A 25,620-nucleotide genomic window follows, 5' to 3' on the forward strand; every position below is an offset into this window, starting at 1 on the left:
ACTGTATTTCCCATTAAAAAAATAGGATAGGATGCAACTTATGTATACACATAAGAGAGTGCATAAAGACCAAAATGCAATTGATTTTAAACATTCATCAAGAATTGATATCATATGCCAGTTTATCTTTCTTATGAAAATATTCTGCCCACTGTGTATTTGACTGTGCAATAATGTACAATGTATTTTTTCAAGTGTATTTTGCTTTACATTGTGGAAGTTTCCACATTGCAGCCCTGAGTGGCAGGACAATATACATTAAAGTTGGCCAAAGCAGATGAAGGATGCCTGTGATGTATGTGTAACTTACATAACGTTTATGGCATTCCTGACGTTTATGCATTTAAATGTCATGGCCACATATTTACTGAGGTCTACTTTCATTCATAGAGAGCAGTTTTATGAGGCCTCATTAGACCATGGATGTCAGTAAATGAGGAGGGTTAATGCAAAGGCAATGTCACAATCTGACGCCAACTGAATGATGATTTCATTATGCCTTATATGATAGATTTACATAAGGATATATTGTACATAGATATAAATACATATTTTTGTGTGTGTGTGTAGTGTGTGTATATATTATATATATTCATATATCTATATATATATATAAATTGTACATAAATGATTATATGTATGCATATATATATATATATGAATATGTAGAGAGAGAGAGAAAGAGAAAGGGAGGGAGCGAAATAGATATGATGGTGTTTGTGTGTATATGTGTGTTGTATATAAAGCAGTATCTTACAAACCATCCCTGCCCTATGCCACATACAATCATATCTCAGCCATCAGTGTATTTTAAGGAACCCTATTTCCTGTACACCCTGTGACAAGCTTTACAATTCACATTTTGCAACATAAGCCCATTCAATATTCCAAATCCCCTTTGCCATCATCAGTTACTGCCATGCTGAGCAAGCCTTGGGCAAAGTTTTCTTTCTTTCTTTTTTTCTCGTTGTCAGGAAGCAACCCGTCTTTCTTTTGCAGGGCACTCATAAAATTTGAATAACATATATTTGTGAATCAGTCTACTGAATGTGTGTCTGTAAATCATATGAATTACACGTAATGCTAGGGAATAGAAATGATAATGTCACCGATATATTTTCTCTTTCTGGGGTTACTTTTGCAGCAGGCATGGGACCTTGGAGAAAAGATTGTCTCATTCGTCATTCATGATACTTTGTTGTTTTAAGATTTCCTGGCTGTGTCGTCATGCTTTGGTGCATATACTTAACCCATTGAGGATGAGTTGATATTGCTATAACATGCATTTCCCATAGACACCTGCCCAAGTATACTCGGGACTAGTTTTCAATGGGTTGAAATAGAATCTCTGCTTGCCATCATTTCAGATTCTGTAAGCTGCAATATTTCTCATACCTGACCCATTTTTTTTTTCTTGTAATACCTTTCATATTTGCAACTTTTCTCTCCTAACTGCTATTTTTTTCTTTTCATCTCATTTGTATATTTTTCCATGTTTACATTCCATAATCAATCATGAATATATGGATGGTGTAGACAGTACCATTTATGCCTTTGTCACTATCACACACACACACACACACACACGCACACACACACACAATCTCTATATCGTGGTCTAAAATTATGTAATAAACACACACACACATACACATAAAAGTGAATACACATATATGCACATGTATGGATACAATGTACATGCATAACAGGATTACATAAGTACAGAGATGAAAAAAAAAAACTAGAAAATTCTGATATCTCCTTTTGTAGGAACCACACAGATATCGTCAGCTGACAATATCATATACACTTTTTCAGCCCAATATCTCTAAAACCTGCTGTAAAATTGTATCTTTAACATAAATATAATGGATGCTAAGTGTACTCCATCATTGCAACTACTTACAGGTAAACTCTTAACAATCACAAACACCTGTTCAAGCTCCTTGAAATACAGACCCTGTGTCCCTTAAATATCACAATCTTCTATGAAGAGACATTGATAACATATGCCATGCGAGAGAAAAAATCTGAAAAAGAAAAATGATGACAGATCATAATTTTGGGTACCTGATGTATTTCAACACTATACTTTTCATAGAATCCATGGTGTAGATGTTTGGAGCACGTTCTTAATCTTCATTTTACCTCGTGTTTTCTCTCCCTCTCATATATGTTTCAGTTTCTCTAATTTTCTCCTACTCTTTTTTTCTCTCTGTATCTCTTTATAAATTCTCTCTTTTTTCTCTGCCTCTTGGATCTCTCCCTCTCTTTTTTTTTGTCTCTATCTCTTACTTTTTCTCTGGAGTATAGTATGTGTTCCACTCAAGCTCTTGTCTTGTGGTGATCTATCACTCTCATTCCCACTCTAGGCACTTCCTTTCACCTCCGTTTTCTATTTCCTTCCCGACCTCCATTCCCTCCAGTACGCTTTCTTCTTGATGACACTGAAATCACTACCCACCTCACCTGCATTTTTTTTTCTCTCCTCATCATTATGCTGGATGATAACCCCCCCCCACACACACACACACACATACACACATACACAAACGCACTGAGACCCAAGAGTTTTCTTTGTAGTCGAGATGTTTTGCATTGTGATGTTTACCAGAAGCTACATGGTATACTTACTCAGGGTGGCCTCTTTAGTGTAAGTGCCGTTCTACCACTAATATAGGCCCTACTATTTTTACTGTATATATGCTATATATTTAGCATAATTATACTTCACAACAATTTTGCAAGTGGTTGAATTCACAATTATGGAGTACAGTAATGACCCAAGAAATGTCTGTGTGCACATCGCATTCATGTCATGATCAGAGTTAATGATTTTGCGTGTTAAATTCCAAAATAGCACCTGTCTCACGAAATGTGTGAAAACAAAAACCTCAAGAGATATATGGTGTATACATTAGTAACTCAAGATTCTTGTGGGCTTTGTTGTCGTTGTTGTTTTTTTACCTGTGCAGTGGAGGAGGTACTGAGTGTAAAATATTTGTCACAATATGTGTCCTGAGCAGTGTTTGAACCCATGATATCCCTGACTAGAGTCCATAGTCCTATCCACTTTACCACAGAACAAGACAGAAAATGATTTGACTGGAGAAACATTTGCAAAGAAAATAATGATGAGCTTACATATGCTGAGAGGTGTGTGTAATATACTTGTATGCAAAACAGCATGAGGTATGAATTTATGTCACTGATGTCTTTAGGTTAACTTCAGGCTTGGAATTTGTGAACAGATTTCATGATAATGTTCGCAGGGAAACATAATTTCTCCACAGAAGTACATGGTGATGGATTAAAACCATTGTGATTGACACTGCACCATGTATCAGTTAAAGTTGACTAGGTTCAACCAAGTTGACTTATTTTGCTCTTAGAATAGGGCCTACAGGCCTTAGACTTTGCCAGTGCATTAGAGAATGATAGCTGTGACAGACATCTACAGTAGATGTTAACGTATTGATATAGAAGGGAAGTTTTGGTCAACTATGTATAAGGTGGAATTCCAATGCTTTACTTCTGCTTTTGCTGCAAAATAGTTGAGACAGATTTCATATTATCTAGCTTTTGGAGAAAATGTCAGATGATGGTAATGACACATCACATAATTTCACTTTCAAAAAAACAACAACATTTCTTTGTGCAAGTTTTTCAGTATCAGTAAGTTTTCTTTCTCCACTTGTATATAAAAGAAAATAAATATAATAATATCAAACATATTATTCACAGGTCATGAAAATGTTGACAAGAGTTCACATTACAAATATATAATCATGTGAAATAATACATATCTTTCATGGCATATATTCAATATGGCATATATTCATATATTTCAATAGTACATATATTTCAAGTCAAATGTGGAAAGGTGCATCTTTCTGATACCAATCTTATATGTGTCCTCAACATCATTGATTTCCTTCTCTCATCTCTCTCTCTCACTGTTATGCCCTCTTTTTGCTGTAATCATATTTCATGTACACACAACACTTTTCCTATCAATTTGCTATCAAGACTTGTAGCTTTTTTTTTTGCTTGTCAACAATTAATGAATATGGTACAATGTAGTTACTTGTAAATAATTTCAGCAGTACTGTGCAATTATAGTACAATGGAGTTCGTTTGGTGGAATGTCCATATGTTTGTTTGCCCCTACCTGTGACATCAACATAGGAAATAGTAGGACAACAAAATCCAGGTTCTTGTGTCTTCCCATAGTGCCTCTTGTTCCATTCAGCACCATTTGTTGAGACCTACCCGCTTTACAGTGTTAGTGAAACATCAAGGGGATTAGATACGAATAGCTCATCTTCACTGTATAGGTGCATGTAAGTGGTTCCGTGATCAGTGGGTATATGGCACCATAATATTCTCGTAATGGAAATATGACGTAAATCAATTAATATGAAATGGAAATCCCATCAGGGGGGGTCCCACAGGAGTAGCTTGGGATTAATTAAGAATGCTGCGATGCTGGGTTGGCGGCGCAGGGCACAGAGTGTGCGGAGTCAGGACGCCAAGTGTTTCCCTTTAACTGGCTAGACCTTCAGGATGTGTATGACCTCATTTAAACGCATGACCCCTTTCACACCTCGGGATGCCATCCAGAGTCTGCATCGGTCTGCAGAGATAGCCTTACCCTGTTTTGTTCTTCCTCCAACCCCCCAAGCCTCCACTCGCCCCCCCCCCCCCCCCCCAGCATGAGCTCCTTCAAACCCCCAGGTCCAGTGACGCCATTTGTCTCCGGGTGTGAAATTATTGCAGGAGTTGAGAAGGCGAGCTGTCGCGCGGGTATGAATTGAAGATGGCTCGACAACAGTTTCGGCATTATGCATTCATGCATGCTGGCTCAAGCGGTAGTGCTGGAGTCAGTGTGTGTGTGTGCCCTCACACCCCCACCCCACCCCACCCCAGCAACCTCTCATCGGCATAATGAAATCAGCTCACTGAATGTTTCATGGCCATTCAGGGGATCAAGTAGTATTTCACTTTTTAAGCTTGAGTGAGTGAGCGAGACATCACATATCTTCCCTCCTTACCCTCACCCCACCCCAACAAGCTTCTCCATCCCCCCCCCTTATTTTCTTGATCCCTTGATCTTTTCCCTTGCCCCTCATTAGCACTCATTCTTATTCAACATGCAATTGATCCTCATTTTTTGGCAATATCAAATGGGCTTCTCCAGTTACTGGACACTAGTTGATTTGGCTCATTAGGGTAGTTGGAATGAAGATTTGATTTAGAAGGATATATAGAGATTCAAAGTCTGTCTTGGCTTTCATTAGCTTTCCCTCCTATGTATGGCTTCAAATGGGATGGATATTGTGGCACTCTTTGATATTCTTGCTTCAGTTTCTTACCACAAAGCAATGCTTTTCTTAATACAGTCCTGCTCTTAAGAATTGGTTAGTGCATAGAGCAGGTTGTAGCTCTTTGAATTTGAATGGAGCATAATGGCATTTATGTTATATTTGTGCATTTGTGTGTGTATTTGTGTATGTATATTGTAATACACGCACACACACACTAGAAGCTATATGAAGATCATGGCTGCCTCATTTGTAATGTACTGGTCTGTTTTGTTGCTGTGGTCACTTTAACACATTTCTATCTTGCCTACATAAGGAAAGGGGGGAAGTCTCAATGATAACCACAGCTCATGCAAGGAAATGTTGGTGGGGCAAAGTTGTCCTGCATTTCCGGTTACATTGATTATACCTATATAAGGAAGTAAATTGAGGCACAAAGCAGGAAGGTACTCAAATCATCATTCGTCAGGGTTCAGGTCTCTGTCCCAAGCTGTGAAAATCCTTGCCATCTCTGACTGATGACACTCTGAACTGCTTTATTTTTGTTTCTGCTCATGCTCATGGCATTAAGCCCTCATAATTCTTTTTTACTCTGCAGTGTTAGATGAGTATTTGATTCTTGAGACCACCTCAGTTTTGTCAGAGTTGCAAATCCAGTGCCAAGATACATGTCCTCCTGTCATATATTTATTTTGGATGTAGAAGAGAGGAAAAAATGAATAGATTTTTTTTTCCTGAGAAATGAGAGTGAATTTCCTTCCTCTTGTATCCCAGCTGTATAGTCAGCCCCTTGTTCATAAAGTGCACCCCACAAAATGCGATGCGCGCTAAAACATACCCTGTTTAGTTGATAGATTATTTTCCTTGTAATCTCAGGGCCTAGTGAGTTATAAAATTAACCTCTTTCTACCAAATGAACTTTTCAATACTTGGTGCTATATTGGACAAGCATTATGGCTGTTAAATAACCCTTTTTACAATGGTATGTATCGAAAGTTGAATGGGTTAATAACCCTGCCAGTTTTATGATAACTATGAAGACACTTTAACGTATCGCAGGACTGTTTCTTGTACTGCCTTTGCTGGCAAAAATGTTTCCAAAGAGACTGAAAACACCTCTGAGGATAGTACATAGCTATACCTGCTAAGAGTGAAAAATGGAACAAAAGATAATCCATTGCTGGAACAAGAGAAGCCATAATAAGTGGAGTCCATGCTAGCTTTCCTTATACCATGGCACTTGCACTCCCATGCCGCCACTTCCAGGTGACCCCTGGAAAGTTCAAGTCGCTCTTGTCCGATGCTTGCCTGTCTATGTGGGATGTGCGTATATCTCACCCTGCTTTGTAGGGATTCTATGGATTAACTCAGTGCGTGGGCATCAAAACCCATCAGTCATGCATTCCTGTAGGGATCAATTTCTACCTGGGAATCATTGCATGTTGATCAAGTATACCTCTTAAAGGTGCAGAACTGAGTTAGCTTTATTTCTTTTTGTTTTTCTGAGATGACTGTTATTTGGCAAGTCAGATTTGCCATTGAATATATGTGGTTTGATGAAGGAATTCTATAAATCTTTGGAAAGCTCTTAAAGATGTGTAATCTGCAAACTTGTCATTTTCCAGATCCACCTGTAGTGACAGACTTGTAGAAACAGCTCAACGTATCATGTGTCTGGTTCAGAAAATCAGTAAGGTTTAAAACAAATTTTAGCGTTTGTATCACAGATGTTTGCGCTGGAGGTATTGGTTACCATGAAATATTATCAAATGTGAATGCAGGCAAACATAATCTGCTTGCTTGTTTGTGATTTTTGTCAACAAAGGTTTCCTTGGAATGGAAAGAGGATATTTCATTGCATCCATTCAAATAATGGACACTCCAAGAGAGATAGTGTGTGCGTATGTGTGTGGTGTTATAGTGACAAATCATGTGCATTATCATAATTGGTCTGGTATGAATATAAATATTTACCCGCTGGACTCTGTAGCTTGCCAAGGCCATAGACTGGTAGTCTGTGGTTCAACCTGCCAGTGTACATATTATGTATCTTCCTCCCCCGTTCCCCCCCCCCCCCCCCCCACCATGCATGCATAATATACAACATATATAAACACACACATGCGCCCACACACAAAAATATTCATATATTTCCTTTTGACTTTGCCATCACTCGGAGTGAGAATACTGTATGTGGGGAATGTTTCTGGCATTTAGGAGGCACTGATTAGGAGAGGGATAATTCTATTTCTTTCACTTCTTTCTCATATTCTACATCTCTTCTCTTCTGTAATTCTTTCATTCTTCAGGCCAACACTCCTCATCTTTATTTATCTGTCTCCCTCTGTCTGTCTGTGTGTCTGTCTCTATTTCCTTCTGTCTGTCTATCTCTCTTTCCTTCTGTCTGTCTATCTCTCTATCTTTCTCTGTCTGTCTGTCTATATCTCTATCTTTCTGTCTAAGTCTCTACTTCTCTCTGCCTCATCCTAGCTCTTGTGTGTACATTACAATTATATACTGTATATTATATGTTTGCTGTATGCATATGAGTATCTCTCCCTCTCCCTTTGCCTCCAGCTCCCTTGCACTCTTTATGAACAAATGAGAGAGAGAGATAGAGATATAGATATATAGAGAGAGATATATAGAGAGAGAGATAGATGGAGAGAGTGATAGAGAGAGATAGATGGAGAGAGAGAGAGAGAGAGAGATAGATGCAGAGAGATATAGAGAGAGATAGATGGAGAGAGTGATAGATAGAGAGAGATAGATGGAGAGAGATATAAATATACAAGAGAGAAAGAGAGGGAGAGATTCTGACGTCAAAGGGTAATGAGCCCATGGTCTCCCAGACAATGTAGGAGCAATTAGTGACTGTTAATCCCCTTAACTGGCAGAACACATGTCAGTGGCACATGAAAAGGTTAAACTATGCCAACCTCCTGTATATCATCAAGCCGAGAGGCAGAAAGGGGTAAAGGCCGCTATCGGGTCTGTGGAATTAACGACCCTCTGCTTCTCAGTCATATAGATACACATAGTCATCGCAGCCAGGTGTAGATATGCATTGATGAGACTCTGAAGGAGTCAGTCCATGGCTTGGCCGACATCCCGCAGGCTCTTTAGGATCACATGACCCATCATGGCCCATCCTTGCAAGCAGCAGCAGGAGATATCACCGTGTATTTGGGAAGAATATCATCCATTTGATTCCAAAAAAAAAAAATGTTTGCATGCATTGAGGCAACATGCCAACAATATCAAGGTAGAATGCACAATCTGTATCATCTCTTTATTTTCTCCACAAAGTGGTATTTTTTCCTTTTTTTCCTCCCCACACCCCCCATCATACATTCAATAACAATCTATTTGAGACGTCAGTCCCTTTAGTTGTTTGTCAAGCATGAAGCATAAACTATGTACATTGCAACCCAGAAAAAAAAAGTGTTGACAACAGTCACAAGGACACACGTTCACCCTTATGTGACATGTCACATTCAAACTTGATTAATGTTGAATTATATGGGTTCTTAACTCTTGTATGTATTCTCCTCTTGTTAAATGTAGCTTTGTGTCCATGCTTCTGAGCACAAAAGAAATTACAAGATCTCAGTTGTTTTGTCAATCATCTCCCAAAAGAATGAATTGCAAAAATAAATGTGGAGTTGCTCTGGGTTTTTTCTTGTTTACTGCAAAATATTGTTTGAGTCAATTTGAGTTCCGGGGCGCTTTTTTCCAGAACTCAAACATTTTATGAGACATGTCTTTTGTAAAGGATGCTTCTGTGCAAATCTCAATGACTGACTACAGGTTATTTGCATAGAGTTGTTAATCCTATTCAACAAATGACCTATAGAAAATAAATTGTTAGGGAAATAAGGACATCTTGGTATATCTGTTGCTTCAGAGAATGCAGTATGCTATTTACGAGACAGTCGTACAAGAGTCACTGTAAGCTTTGATTTCCGAATGACAGTCAGCGACTGCTTTGAAGGAGCTGGTGTACTCGGCAATGCGTACATCGGCCAAACATGGCGTCACGTCTTGTGAGCTCATCCTCGGCTATGAGGGAGCCGTTGATATGGGACTCATGTGTCCAAATGTGACATTATGTGGTGTCTGTCTCTCCTTATATTGCCCACTTGTCTTTCTGTCCATCTCATTTCCCCTCTGCCATTCCGCTGTATCTCTCCATATCTTCTGCATGCTTCCTGCCTCTGTATTCTGTTCATTATCTTTTCTCCCTCTTCTCATTCTACCTCATTCTTTCTCTCCCTCTCTCTTAGTTTCTGCCATTAATGCCTATACAATATGTAATTGTTTATTATTCCAATAATCATGTGTGGCATTGCTCTTCTTTTCTCCTGTTCTTGTCTTGTTTTTTCTCCCCCTTTTCTATCTCTATAGATAAATCTATCTATCTACCTATATATCTATCTATCAAGCTATCTAACTGTAGAAATATATTACACACATATGTGTGTATATATATTATACATGTATAAACATATGTATATGATTCATATGGGTATAGGTATTATGTGTATATGTTTCATATCTTCATTCTGTTTCTTTTCCTTTTGATATCATTCTTTCCTGTTCTTTCCCATTCTCTTCTTTCTCCTTGTGTCTTTCTTTATGTGACCTCTGCCTTCACTCGATTCATCTTCCAAGTCTTCAGTCAGTCGGCGTGCAATGCCGCCTTTCTGGAAAGACACACGCGTCGCGACAATCAGCGCTGCAGACACGGACAAACGAGTGTGGTGACAGCGCTGTGTTTATACACACTGGCATAAAAAAAAGAGCTGTCTTGAGGCTGTGAAGATTAAACAAACATAGAATATGCCTCATCCCCACAACGTCTCATCACTTCGCACCCAATCATGCAGACGGCAGGTCGCTGAAGTGATTGTATATGTGTAGGAGGGAGCGGGGCGTTTATTTCTGAGGTGTCCTTGCGTGCACATGGTGTACTAACCTGCGTACTATCTGCGTGCCTGTTTACACCTGCCCACAGGCAAGCAAGCATGCTCTCGTGTCTTCACGTATCCCCTCTAGTTCCTGTGCACACCCCAACTGTCAGGAATCTATTGTATTCCAAACTGCTAACCGCTGGAATCAAATGTCAAAACATCACGGTTGTTCTCGTATCCTATCAGGTACAAACATGTCTGTCACAGACACGGAGTCCTCCCTCGCTGTGGCGAAGAGGATCCAGGCAAATTATGTCCTATATCATGTTGCAGTCAACCCTGCTGGGAGCATCTATGTGAAAAACTGTAGTGTGTAATTACAAACACAGCTGTGAGATTTCACATCTGTTCGGTTTTTCAACTGATACAGCTAGACAAGGAAGATGATTTTTGTGTATGTGTGCATGAGTGTGGCTGTAAATCAATCTTTGAGAAATCTATCCCAAATCACAGCTATACCTCACTGACTGTGTGATGAAGGATAATTACTGTACGTTTCACATGGTTGCAGTGGAGCATCAGAATTCAGGGTTTTAAGGGACAAATCACAGCACTAGTTTGTTTTTTTTTTGTCATGTATCATAGTGTGTCAACATGTGAAGCTCAAATTTGACACATGTCATTGCTGATTTTTGTTTTGGGTTTTTACTTATAGCACTTTTGAGCATATGTCATGGAGAACTGCTGCCGTGTGACTCATACTACACACAAATTGAGCTCATAAGAAGAGAACATATACACAGGAGGGCTTTAGCTCATCATGAATGTCCCAGCAAAGACAAATACCACCTGTCACCCACAGATTAAACTTCTTCCTGCCCATCTCTCTCCCCCCCCCCCCTAAACTCTTAACCAGTCCAACCCCAAATCACTGTGATAATACCTGCTATATATAGTTGGCACCAGATGTAATGCATCCTCTACAGGGGCGAAACAAGATGTACCTGCCAGGTATAATTCTTTCTCATTTCTTTAAGTCGATGCCTCCGATTGATTTGATTCCAAAAATAGCTCGAGATATGATTGAATTTCATGCCCGGCCGTGCCGATAACTGGAGCCAGCCAGTGGTTTGTGTTCGTTCAGAACAGACGCAAACTTGTCGGCCATTATTGTTGGCAGCCATTTTTTATTCTCCTCGTCTCACTGGCAGATTCTCCTTAAGAACTTCAACAAATGTCTCCAGTGCTCATGAGTGGATCCATGGCAAATATTGAATTTCCTCTGAAGATGAGCCATCACTGTAATGCACACTGCAGGCTGCACACCTTCTTGGTATTGGTCCCATCTACTGAATTCCCTGTAGTGCTTGCCACCACTGAGGTGGCCTCATCCTGCAATGCAAAGCTCACATTGCTGATCTTGGCTGTAGTTAAAGGGGGAAAAAAAGCTATGCATGATATAAAGCTGACTTAGATGCAGCCGAAAGCAATGAATCACATTTAAGTAGAGCAACTATAAACCTTCAGTCAGCAAGTGTTATATCCCTTTGATATTCATAGAAAGTTAATATGAAAATATATGTACATGTTATGTTTCATTACAGCATACATAGAATGCAGTTATTGACCTTACCTGAATAAATACAGCAGCTTATGTTTTCATCAAGATTAGATATGAACTTAGTCACTGCACTTCTAAACTCAATCTTCAATGTCCTGATAAAAAGCGGGGGGGGGGGGGGGGAGGAGATGTGTCTTGTTCGGATTTATGCAAAACCCTCGCCCGCACATCTGATAATGAAGGCAGAGTGAGCGTGGGACTGATAGCCTGGTATATTAGTGCCAACTGTTGATGTGTGCACACTTGTGTCAGCGATGAAAGCTTGTTGTGAGGGGTTTGTGGCATCTTTCTCTCCTTGCCTAAACTCGCTTCCCCCTTCTGGTGAGCGGTCGGCCCCACGTCTTTAACAACTTAAATCCAAGTAGGAAATGCAAATGAATGTGGTGAGGAGAGACAGGGAGAGAGAAAGTGAGGGAGAAAGAGGATCAAAATATATTTGCATTTCACAATGGCAGTTGAGAGAGTGAAATGGATATCAACAACAAAGTCCTTGTATTCGTTCCTTAGCCACACTTCATCTGCCCTCATGTCACAGTACGCATGGGGGCCCCACGTTCTGTTGTGTTTGCCCACGGCTTCTTAGGCTCAAAGTACAGTGGGTAGGTTACCACGAGACAAATCATCTCAAGCTAGACAAATCATCTCAAGGCATTGTTTTTTATTTGACTGTTTTACATCTGTGGCAACAGCGAGATAAGTAAAGCTCTTAGACATGAACATTTGCTTGAGCAGAACACAGATAATTCTTGTTATTACCTGTTTAAAAAAATGGAAGAGTTACACTTTTGATGTACCATGTGACACTGATGCTGTTGAAGATGCATTGTCCCTGGCAGTAGTTTTGTTTGGTTTGTCATTTAAAAGTTTGCCTTTTTCAATTTTCATAGCATTTGGAATATGTGCAGTGAATCATTTGAAGCAATTTGTCTTTTTTTTTTACTTGTTGAGCATTTTCAGTATATGGGAATTTTTCATTTGAAACACTTATCAAACATATTGTCATAACATATGTTGGAGACTTTGAAGCTTACAACTTGTACAATCTGTTGAGCTACATTTGGTTTTATCTTTAAGATGGAAGCAAGAAATCAGACACAGCATAAGAGAAAAATGATTTTACTGGTAATTGGAACAGTGTCAATCACGGTAATATATCGTCAAATGCAATGTCAGTGAAATAGTCACAGATCGGGAGACCTGCTTTTTGCACAAATGCCCAAACTGGAGAAATATATTAATGCTTAGAATCATGCGGACAGAAAGTAATTTAATGACAGCACTCATGGAACTTTGTTTTCAGTAAATTGCTGTTGCAAATTCCAATCCATCCATTTGATCAGTCAGAATTGACATGCAATATCCACAAAATTTTAGCAGAGGTTGGTACATTGTGGACTAGATTGTGACATAGCATTGCAAACACAGGACCCGTGACTTGGTGCAGTTCATTTGCTCTATTTGTGCCGTGACATGAGCCCTCCGACACCACATTAGAGCAAACGAGTGCAAATCATCTTCTCAAACCAAATGATGTGTCCAGAATGGCCCACTGATAAACCATGCTGTAGGGAAAACATGAGAGGGGGGTGGGGCAGAGGAGGCCAGAGAGCGGAGATGGGGGGAATGAATTCTAGGCTGACGCGATCAATAGTATTGATAGGAGTACAGCTAGGGTTTGCCAAACAAAATCTCGGCAGGAGCAGCGGGCTGATCGCAACCCATTTCCCGAAATTATCTGTGTGCCCGACTGAACATTAGGTGGGCCCCCGGTACCGTGCATAATTGACGCCGCCAAATCGTCACACTCATAACCTGGGATTGTGTGTGGTGAGAGTAGAGGAGGAGGAGGAAGAGGAGGAGGAGGAGGTTGAGGAGGGTTGGGGGCGGGTACATGAAGATTGATGCTTGGGCGCTGGCATGCGGCCATGGTGCACCAGGCCAGACGTCATAAATATGAGGTGATGAGGTGCCGGCGATACACCTTTGCGTTCTGTTTGAACAGGTTGGTGCATTTTACAAGTAATGGGACGATGGGAATAAAGGGCGGATCAGCGTCAGTGCAGTGTTTCATGCTACCCCTCCGGCATGAGATAGGGCCATATGCATTGCAGCTCAAATTAGCAGTCCCCTCTGTCTGTGTGTCTGTTAGTCTGTATCAGCTGGAATTTTGTCAGCACAAGCCTCATCATAGGTTTTTCTTTTTCTTCTTCCATTTAATGTCTTCAATTCGCCATTAGGAAGCAGCCTGGCTGTCAAATATGTTACTTTTATGGAAACAGTAGGAGAGTAGAAGAGTTGGCTCTGTGGAAGAAAAAAAAAAATTTGTGACAGGCACTTTGCATGAATATTGCAGATTGCCATTCAGAAGTCATGGAGTTTTCACCAATGACAGTTTTCATCTTGTGTGTTCACTCAGTCATGACAGACATTCTTTACAATGAAATAGTAATTGTATCTACCCTGACACGACAATCTCCTGTAGGTGACTTCGGTTTGTTGATGGCTTTAGTCATGAGCCCTAGAGAGAGAAAAAAAAAATGGCGTCTGTCAATATTGACTTCAGACTCTCAGTCTTGTCTCAACCTGGTGCAAATGAGCAAACACAACAACAAAATAAAATGAGACAAACAGCTACCCATATTTCCCCAGAATCAGAGATGACAATCTTCTATAGTAGCGTGATCATTTTTGCCATTTAATTTTCAGAATGATCTAAATTGTGTGTGCACAAGTCACACCTGGGGGGCATTTCATGAAGGATTTCATCTGACAAATTTGTCAGACAAATTTGCTCTCAGCCAATCAGATGCAAGGATTTCAGTAGCTTATGACAGTTTGTGTGAAAAACATACCTGACGAAACACTTCATGAAATGCCCCCTGTACTCCATTTGGAATTGCCATCCATGAGTGTCAGCATATAACAAATTTTGATGTGAGAATACTGTGAAATGCGATCTATGTGATTGAATGCGCCATTAAAACCAATAACAGAGTTTTAACATTATCCAGATAAACCAGATGGAACATTTTCAACAATTCCAAGGACATGTAGAGATTCCTACATGGCCAGCGGAACCGTGGGGGCTGTGGGGGCTCGGGCCCCCACACTTTCTGTGCATCATACAAAGGAATACATAACGCGTCATCACTTTGGGCCCCCGCACTCTTTTTAACCCGGAAGTACTTAAGTCATAAGTGGGACTAAATAGAAATAGATAGAGATCTTGAAGTGTGAGCGCGGTAAGGTTATGTTTTTCCACAGAAGACCTTTTTTTGTTTTGTTTTTTTTGCTGTCAGCTGAAAAAAAAAACCTGGAAATGGAAGGGGAGAGATGAGCTGAGGACCTTTCTTTCTTTTTTTTTTTGCTTGTCAGCTCATGAAACCCAGAAGTGGGCCCCTACACTTTTGAAAACGCTCCGCCGGCCCTGTCCTATTCCCACAAATTACAGACAAATCGTGTGATTTTGTTTTGGGGTAGTGCAGTACATTTTTTTTGTGAGCATAGTGGTGAATGTCTTTGCTCCCAGAGCTTCAAAAATTGCACGGCTGCTGGTTTCCTCTCTGACAGCTATATAGACTCAGGGCCATGGTTCGGTGACGATGACCGCGTAGTGCATCGCCAAGCACAGAGACTCCAGTGAGACTTCTCACTGGCTGGAACTATGGGAGCGTGTCTGGACTGCTCATTCATCCCCTAATGAAACCACCGTAATCCTACAGGGGAATTAACGCACCCGAACATCTATGGCAAAGCGATGATGTATTGTCGACCTGTGATGAATACGTTCCAACGACAAGAGATGTTAATTCATTTTTCTCTCCCCCAATACCTTGCGCTTTCTGTTTGTGCAGTTGCATTCATTACGTGGTCAGGACAAAAGAGAGGATCATATTTTATTGGTCCATGAGATGCTGTCATCAAGATCATTAAAAATGCATCCTTTGAGAGTGTAAACCTGCGTTCACTTTTGCCTCGAGTATCGTCCGAGTGATGGTCTAAACCTGATCCAACACGCAGTTGATGCGAGGGGGAGTGACATCAAAGATATCTCCTGTATGAATTTGCCACTATTGGCCCATCAAGTCTCCCAAACAACATATTTCTGGTTTGGATGGATAGATAGATAGATAGATACATTGTAGATAGATAGATAGATAGATAGATAGATAGAGAATGAACTCATTGCATTATGACGTATGTGCATGTTATGTGCATTCTTCACATGCAAACTTTTGGTATGCTTTTGGTACCCTTTTGGAGCATATCTCAAAGTGGTCCACTTTTGGCTCCGTTCAGTATGGTACGGTACACTTTGGGAGTGTTCAAACGCTCCTCTGGTGCGGGTACGGTACAGTTCAGTTCGCTTTAGGAGGGCGCTTGAACGCATCTTAAGTTTTACCCTTCATTGTCTGTGTATCATGAGGCAAAGTAAGAAATTGTCTTTCATGTAAGTCCCATGTTGTTAATATAAGATTGATTATTTTGGTGTAAGAATTGTAAAAAAAAAGTCCTGATGGGTTATATGGAAATAGAGGGGGGGGGGGGGGGGGAACTGTTATGTAACCTATGTAGTGACTGCACTTTGTGACACCAGCTATGAGATGAGGAAATGTGTGTTTTTTTTTATTCATTTTTTTAATCTGCTTGTATCTTTCAGAATCGCCAATATGTGGAGACTGAGTACACCTACAACGGGATCCCCTTTTCTCGCTCTATGCAGTCTGGCAGCGGCCAAATCAGTCCAAGTCCTTCAGCAATGTCAACTACGCAAGGAGGTCAGTTCTAGGTCCATATCATGGGCCCATGTTTTTCAGGTTGTGTGTTTGTATTGGTTTCCTTTTTGGGGGGGAGGGGCATTTCTTTAGCAGGTGATTACCTACTTAGTCAAAATTAACAAAAGAAGAGTGGGATGGGAGCTGTCTGAAAGATGTTTGCCCTTATTGATGGATTTCCCAATATCTGCCTATGTCCAGACCTGGATGTTATTAGCCCTTTCCCCTTCAGAGCATCATTACATGGAATTCTATTCCAATTTCCATTAGCTGTTGGCAGTGAGGAAGAAAATGTTCCTTGAATATCTTCTCCCTTTTATTTTCTTCTTTTGACCATGTATGCCATTTCATGAGAAAGAAGGGTCCACTCTGTAAGGTAACTGTCCTGACTACCAATATTTTTTTAATTTCATTTTAATTAGACGTTATGAAATGTCTGGCATGATTCATCGAATGCTCCTTTGATGCTGATTGCCACATGTGCCTCTGTGCTTTCTTTCCTGATCGGCCTAGATGTTCCACAAATAGCTGTCAATAGGTGTTTTCACGTCAGCCCGATAACAATTCAAGCTCGAGATATTTTTCGCGATCGCAGATTAGCGTGCTATTTCATTTCCTATTCACATCAGCCCGAAGAGAATCAGCCCGAAATTTTTTTGAGCTATTTCGACAGCTGAGCATGCGCAAACAGTGTCGGGTATACCAGTAGAGCGCAGTCAAACATGCTAGGCATGATGGGATGCATTGCGCTAATTTCTTGAGGCGATTTCACATTATCAAATAGCACGCTAGTTCGCCAATTATCCCACTATTTCGGAAATTTCCTAAGTTGGACTCGAGAAATTTTCTCGATCAGACTGATACAATTAGCCTGCTAATTTGTGTTCACATGTTCAAATAGCGTGCTATTTCGTGATCGTGTTAATTTCCCAAGTCAGAAAATAACGAGCTATTTCGAAACATCGGGCTGATGTGAAAACGCCTAATGTGGCCCAACGCTTCGTTACACCCGAGTGACTTTGTCTTTCTCATGTCATGGCCAAGTTTGGGAGAAGTCAATATCCAAAAAACGAGAATACAATGTGCAATGATGTTATGGCTAAATGCGTAGACACATTCCATGCTGAGCCTATTTCTATACACTGCTTTTCTGAGAATATTTTCTGAATGAGGCTGCTACCTGGAAACAAATACCATTCTCCAAATGCTGTAAACTTGCATTATGGCTTACATACATACACCATATCAGGAAATACAACGGTATAAATGCAACTTTGTAAAAACTGGAAGAAATGGGAAAAGTCAGTTTGTTTTGCTTTAATGCCTATCATATGAAATGATTCTGAGATACAATGTATGTTGCCTGATTGTTAATATTTTCTGAATGATTGACCGTGGACCAGGAGAATTTGAACAAATCCATAAGGTTTAAAGGGATGGTACAGTATTGGTGGAGATGAGAATTTGGCTTTTAACTTTTTGCGAGATGCCAAGAAAACACTTATGATAAAGTACAGAGCATACCATTTTAAGAGGAATTCAAAGTTTATTTGATGAAAATCGGGTTTGGAGTGACTGAAACATCCAAAAACAAAGTAAAACAAAGCGGTCATAATACAAATGTTAAAGGGGGGTCCCAAACTTAATTGGAATTGCTCTTTTTTGGATATCTCAGCCATTTTAAAACCGATTTTCATCAAATAAACGTTGAATTCTTCTTGGAATTACATGGTCTTTCATATTTCATAAGAGGTTTCTCATTATCTCGCACACACAAAAAAATGCTAGAAACCTGTAATTAGGTCTCAACCAAAACTATATTATCCCTTTAAGGTTTTTTGTTGTTTCTTTTTTTTTTGTTACGAAAGAAGTACAGATGGACCAGTATTACTGAAGCTTAGTTACCCAAACAATTGTCTGTGCTCTGATCATCAAGTTCTATGTTTGCATGTATGTTATGTAATGTCTGCATGATGCATTCTTGCTGCTAGTAGATTTATGATATTAGGATATATGATAATTGTAGTACAGTAGATTACAAACAATATTTTTTTCTTTTGATTGGATACCATACACAGTTCTGTAAAAAGATGTGAAATGAGACATCACATTAATTTCCAACTTTGCCAGTGGTCCTGTATAGCATGGAGCAGAGCAAAAATGCTAGAGCATTACTTTGAGTTGATTGTCAAGGGGGCAAAAGTCAGTCCCTCTGAAACTCTTGTAGTTAACGCCATGTATCACTTCCAGACATTATTACCTGGCTTTACATGAATTATACAGATGTTGACTGGTGAAGGTGTGTGGGGGGGGGGGGGGGGACATACATGAATGTTCCACCCAAAGACTTCTATTTTGCTGTATTTAGCTGTTGTTACTCCCTCAACGAAGTTAAGGTACTTGTAATATCCCCACAATGATATTTCAAAACCTTGAAGGCAGAGTATACTGTATATTCCTAACAACATATTTCATCATCTGTTGCAATATGTGGGTTTGTCAAAGTACATTTTAGGGTAGATACCTTCAGCTTGAATGTTCTGTAGTACGGTAGCCATTTTGTAGCATCACCACCAAGCCCCCAACACTGCATGGTACAGCTTTCGCACCTCATGAGTGCTGTTGGTAACCAGTATCACTACAATCCACTTCATCAAGGCACATTTTTACACGCTTTGTTAATTATTTCTTGCGCAATTTTCAAGCATTATTTACTGTGCATTCTTTTAATGCTTAAAATGTCAGTAACATATTGTTCAGTATGTTTTGCAATTTGCGTACACAAAAGAATGTCATGGGTGAGAGAACATCCTCGAGTGTTCTGGCCGTGGGAGAAAATAACAAATGGGCTGCTATCACATGATCATGTTTGTCTTCTTGGTTGACTGGTATTAGACAGGCGCTTGTAATATTACTGATATTTTAAAAGAAAAACAAAAGTTATAATGAGACGACCCTTGCTTATCTTGTTGTAAACAAAATGATAATAGATAAAATGATTTGGTCTGAATATTCCACAGCTAAGACTAATCAGACTACTGGATGCTGCTCAAGATGGGCCCAGGGCCACCGTTATGAGGCGGCAGGCACCGAGGATGAGGAGAACAACCTCAAAGAGGTAAGGGTCAATGAGACCCATGCGCATCGAAAGCCTTCGCCAACCAACGCCAGCCCACCCAAGCGTGAAGACCTGACTCTCAGCGTGCTACCCGAGATGAACTGCAACACGACGAACGTGACCACAGCAATCGTTTCGACACTACCCACCCCGACCACGGCCATCGACACGGAGTCGATCCACACCACAGTCAGTGCCAGCTCCAGTCCCCAGGGCAGTAGAGGGAGCCCCAGGGGAAGCCGCGGGAGCCCGCAGGGCAGTGCGGGCAGCTCCAACGTGGTACAGGTATCTGCCTTATAGCAGAGAGTGGGGCTACTAGAGCCACCCCCATCCTCCGCTAATACCACAAGTGTTGTCATGCCAACCGAGCGTACAAAATGCTTAGCAAACGAAAGATGTTAGTGAAAGGCAGACAAAAGTCTTCTCTTGTATACTCAATGGCTCTTTGGCTATCATAGCCTGTATAAACAACAAAAACCCAGGTATACTGGGGTATAACTTTAACAAAGTACTATGATAATGTGCACATGGCGGTTTTACGTTATGAAATCATGATCTTCATACAGGGATATCAGCATAGCCAGTCAAGGAATCTGTTTGTAGTATGTAAGTGTGTAATATTGCAATTGTGTGTTGTTTTCTTCCTTATTTTTTCTTTTTTAGGAGAGTTTCACTCTATTGTTTTTTCCTAATGATTTTACAATATGCTTTTCCAAATGTGTTCTGTCAAACAAGCGGACAAAATTATGTAGGATGCAGTGTGCGTGTGTGTGTTTTATTGTACATAGCTATTAATCGTTCAGCTTCACTGCCTTTGCAGCTACACTGGTGTAATTTTCAACCTGCCCGTTAAAATCCCTTGTGCCTTTAATTTCACGACAAAGCTCAGATATTTTTTATATGCTAATAGCCCTTTAATTTAAGTCGCACATGGACAGAGACTGAACAAGGTTCTCATCAAGAATTTATGAAAGCTATGCACTTATCTGTTCAGTTCCAAGCAAAGTTTGTGTACGCAATGCCCTGTAATTGAGAAATTAAGATAATGTTTCTTGATAAATGCTAGGGAGTAAATTTCAAATTTGAAGTCAAATACAAAATGATGTACTTCTCTGAGTTACAATCTGCCCAATACAGTTTGATTGAAATGTGTAATATTTGTTTACTTCCATTATTTTTTTTTTTTTTGATAATTCAGAAATTTGTGTATAACAGTCCCAGAATTCTGATTTGCACTGTTCTAGATCTGATTGAGATATAGTCTTAAAGAAAGTGAAGTACAGGTAGAGGATAACTTGCACTGAGTTATATATATGTGTCTATTTATTTTAAGTGTGTGTGCAGGGCATTTGCAGCAATTCGTTTGGCAATAAAAAATGATTTTAATTCCTTTTTATCATCGAGCTTCTTTTTGTTGTGATTGTTAGCAAAAACACAAAACCAAAAAAAAAAAAAAAAAAGAAGAAGAAGAGAAGTAGTCAGATAGAAACCCCAAACAAGAATGCCTGGGGATTGATGTCCACACCAAGAATTGTGCATTGGTTGTTTCCTGTCTTTTGAAAAGCGTAACACTGATTCTTTAGTAAAATTGAATGAATCTTCTATGTCACCTCACCCAGCAGTGTCTCTGTTTCTATCTCTCCGTCAATTTTTCACTGGATTTCCCCCGATTTCATGATGTAGCTCTGACAATGAGCTTTAATGTCTGCTTTAATGTATGATATTGACGTAGAAGAAGGACGGGTGTAACGGGAAAGCATAGTGCAAGGGAATGACTTTAAAGAGTCTTTTCCTGTTTGATTTTTGATTTTTTGATTTCTGTCCTCTGTTGCCTTATATCTGAATGAAGACAAGACATTTGTTTTCTGCATGCGATTATCATCTCTTGCTCTTCGTTCTAGGAGACTTTATGAACGATGTCACACTTATGTGTCGGGTAACGTTCTATCAGAGAATATCAGATCCAGGTATACCTGTATGTTTATATCTTAATGCCACTTATTGTGCGAGTTCGATAGATGATCTCCACATAAACTAGTAATCTTGTGGGATTATGTAAGGAAAAAAAAATAGTTCATGATTGGAAAGATATATTGCACATCTATACCTATTTATCATTTATCATATTAAACCTCAATGGTAGTTAATTGCAAAGTAAAGGAAGATATGTTTTACACTTTTTTTTGTCGCTAGGGTTTTATACCTCATTAGGATAACCTGACATTATTGTTGACATTTTTGTCATCACCTGTGCAACAATCTTTAGTCATTCAGCGTTTCATGCTGTCAGTTAAACTATGCAGCAAGTATGTGAATCAAGTAAAATTACTCTGTCTGTTGGTGATGTAGAAAGGTGTATTATGTATAGAGTAGTCAAAGGAAAGTATTACCTTTTTTTCCGTTCTGTTATAAAGGGTTTAACTTTGACTGACTTGAGCACATCTATAGCAAAGTCTGAGCAATGTGTCGGGTGTTTTTGGTTTTGTTTTTGCACTATGCAAAATTTACGGTAAACTTATTAGCAGCAACTTACATCACCAACATATCACGTACATTCGTATTCGAGCAAGGTGCGGTGAGTGGTGGAGGTAAATTATATTCATCAGGTGTCACCAAAGCGTTTGTGTAGAGTTTGATGTCACAGCAGGGGGGGCCACATGAAAAGTCATATTCCCCTATTTGTCATTGTATATCATGTAAATGTTACCTGCACTCTGGCGGGGCACAGTTTGATTATCTACATTGAACCGCACCGATTTGACAGAATCGGCACACATCCTATTTCATGACATTCACATTGTCGTAGGTAATACCCTCCGTAACTATTACCACATTATATACGACAAATGCTAGTCCCCATATGTGGTTGCAGATGCTTCTGTGTACAAACCTGTGCTCTGAATGTACGTACTAAAGAATTACCATACATACAAATATATATATATGAATGTATTTTTACTTCAATTTCATATGAAATCATATATCACGAGTTGTAAATATCCTTGTACAGTGTGATTTTTTTTTCTGCTCTACTTTCACTATGGGATGTACAGATAAAGTGTATGTACTTACTTACTGATGGTATATTTTGTTGCCAGTAGAGCGATGTTGCTTACATATTGATTTGGTACCTACATCTATTTAAGTTGTTACTATAGTTAATTTTCTTCACAATATCTCTTTGCTAATCCACTATCACAGATATCATTATTAACATTGTGATTGTAATGAAGTATGCTGACGAGTGCTTGTTAATGCATTCACTTATCTGTTGTGGTGAGCAGAAACATGAGTATTTATCATCAAGTATGTCAAATATTTTATTATCTAATGTGGAAACCCGGCTCTTCCATTTATTGACAACAAGTGTACAAAGAGTTATGTCAAGAAATGTTATTGTCGTTGTTGTTGGAACAGTGGGACAAATTGTCATTTTATATGAAACGTAGAGATAGAATTAGATTCTAGCGCACTGAGCATTGATATCAAAGATTATTGGAACCACTCTTTGATGTGTGTTTTTTTTTTTTTTTATTTATACATTTCCGGATGTGATGTTACAGTTAGCTTTACATGAGTGTTCGTACAGTCATGGTGCCAGCTATAATCTTTCCCAATCTTTTGAGAAAGAGTTTCCCTTTTTTTCCTCTCTTTCTCTTTCCAGGCTTGGTTTCGCTCCCAGTATCTTGACTTTGACCGCTTTTTTTTTTCACACAGCTCCACAAGGTTTGCACCCCTCTGGATACCCATTTCAAAATTGCGGGCATTAAAACCTCATTGCATTCCTTTTTTTGACCCATATTTTCCAGAAATACACCTCTTGTGGGCTCCTTTAATCCAGTACCAGTAATATCTGCTCCCCTCGTGTATGATTTCAAGCTGGTTTCAGATGCTGACAAATGTTTTTGCAGTCATCATGGATTAGACTATGCTGTACAGTAAGCGCTCAATGCTTTATTTCTCAGTAATAGAGCGGATTGTGTGTCTGATAAACTGATGGATGCAATAGGCTGGATATTGCTCTATGATCTCATCAGTTATTCCTGGGTGCATTGAAATGTAGTGGGTCCTTTATTTTCCAAACATCAAAATGAGACAGGATGCAAGTACAACAACAACTAAAAAAAAAAAGTGGGAAAAAAAATGTTTGCCAGAGTGACTGGTTGCCGAGATGTTTTAATGGGTAATGTATGACACACAAAATGTACGTCCTGTGCCGCTTCCCTGCCGATATGCATTGCATTTTATGTACCCGTAGTCAAAAAGGCACAGGCCGGGTGCTTTCGATCCATTTCAGAGGAGTCGGCAGCCGTTTCAACTATAGCCGCAGCCGGTGCAATGCAAGGAGACTCTTGAATGTTCGGCCTTGTGAATGGCATGAATTATCAACTGTGACATGGGAAGGCCAGCTCGAAAGATGCAACCTCATGCAGAAGTAAAGGGAACCAAGGCTCAAGCGTCTCTGGCATGCATATACGTGCAACCAGATATGGCTTGTTTTGCTCAAGGGAATCCCACTTTTTAGAGGGCCAGGAATAAGTCCTAGATATTTTTTTTACCCGCTATCTTTTGCCCAAACACCTGACAAAGTTATGGTATGAAATTTATAAGCTGAGTTAATATGGAACATTATAGCGAACAGACATTAACAAATATTTTGTTTCAAATCTGAAACACAAGCACATATGAGCATAAAACAAAAGGGGGATATGTGAATTGAACAAAAATAGAACATAGAACATGGGTGCATGTATGACATCTCTATAAAGCAATGTTGTCATCTGAATCAGGCATATCTTGGAAGCTTACAACAAAAACAAAAACAAAAACAAAAAACACACGCATTTGTTACTTCCTCCCTAATTCTGCCTTCCCCCTTGCCCCAACAAAATTGGGAAAATGAAAAATGAAGGGAAAAATATATCTCCTGTCCCAGTTATTGACTTGAGTAGGGGATAAATAGTAAAATGAACCGAGTCGTCATCATCAATTGACTTCAATCATGCGACCTAGCTTGCTCCGAACACTGTCCTTTAAAGGGTACTCTACTTTCTACTCTTTCGTTTGCACTGTCCTTTTTTTTTATTAAAAAAAAAAAAAAATTCCCGGCCAGAATGGAAATCGCACATGAAATATAAATGAGAGATGATGTGAGTGTAGTTCTCCCATTCTCTCTTAAATCTCTCCTCTCCTTCCCCACCCCACCCCACACCCACACACACACACACACACATACACATTTTGTGTGTGTGTACACACACACACACACACACACACACACACACACACACACACACAAACACACCAGGTCTATTTTTGTCTATTGCTTACGTTGGGCATTTGCATCGGCAGATTTGCATGTGTGGGGGCTACCATTGCTTTGCAGTGACATTAAGAGTTCAAGCGTGCCTTGATCACCAATGCATGCATACAAACTGTGCTTTGCTGTGCAACAGAATGTAAAATTTGTATAATACATGCTTTGACTCGAAGAGACATACATAATACACGAGTAGATTCCAAGCAAAACTTCCACATTAAATTGTTATTGTTGAGATAGATCAAAAGATGTAATGCAGTTAGTGGATCATATTATTTACATTTAAAGGAGTGATGAATTTTGAGCTCTGTGCATATGGCAAACTCAGAGTCTCTCCATCCATATTTACTAAAAAAAATTGTGTTCATGAGAGTGATACACTGACAATACAAACATGATTTATCCCCCGAATTTCCCCCCCCCCCCCCCCCCCCCCGAGTCATCAACAATTCAAACTATGCTTCCAGCAGAAATAATTCTAGTGCTTAATCTACGCAAATGACTTCAGGGCTAGGGATTACAATACACACAGACAGTTAAATGCAGAGT

At 39.6% G+C, this 25,620-nt stretch overlaps 1 protein-coding gene across 1 annotated transcript in view; it reads left to right on the forward strand.

Moving 5' to 3' along the window:
- Positions 1 to 25,356, forward strand: part of LOC139730894 (potassium voltage-gated channel protein Shal-like) — a 113,748-nt gene extending 88,392 nt beyond the window's left edge. Inside the window, exons 5-6 of the mRNA XM_071641769.1 lie at positions 16,519 to 16,636; positions 19,654 to 25,356. Of these exons, the coding sequence (XP_071497870.1) occupies positions 16,519 to 16,636; positions 19,654 to 20,051 (516 nt within the window). The 3' untranslated portion in view covers positions 20,052 to 25,356. The remainder of the gene's footprint in view (positions 1 to 16,518; positions 16,637 to 19,653) is intronic.
- Positions 25,357 to 25,620: the final 264 nt, after the last annotated feature.

This window comes from Diadema antillarum, unplaced genomic scaffold (assembly GCF_040938485.1).
Source record: "Diadema antillarum isolate AM-2024a unplaced genomic scaffold, OU_Dant_1.0 seq00000341_RagTag, whole genome shotgun sequence".
Classification (NCBI taxonomy): Eukaryota; Metazoa; Echinodermata; class Echinoidea; order Diadematoida; family Diadematidae; genus Diadema; species Diadema antillarum.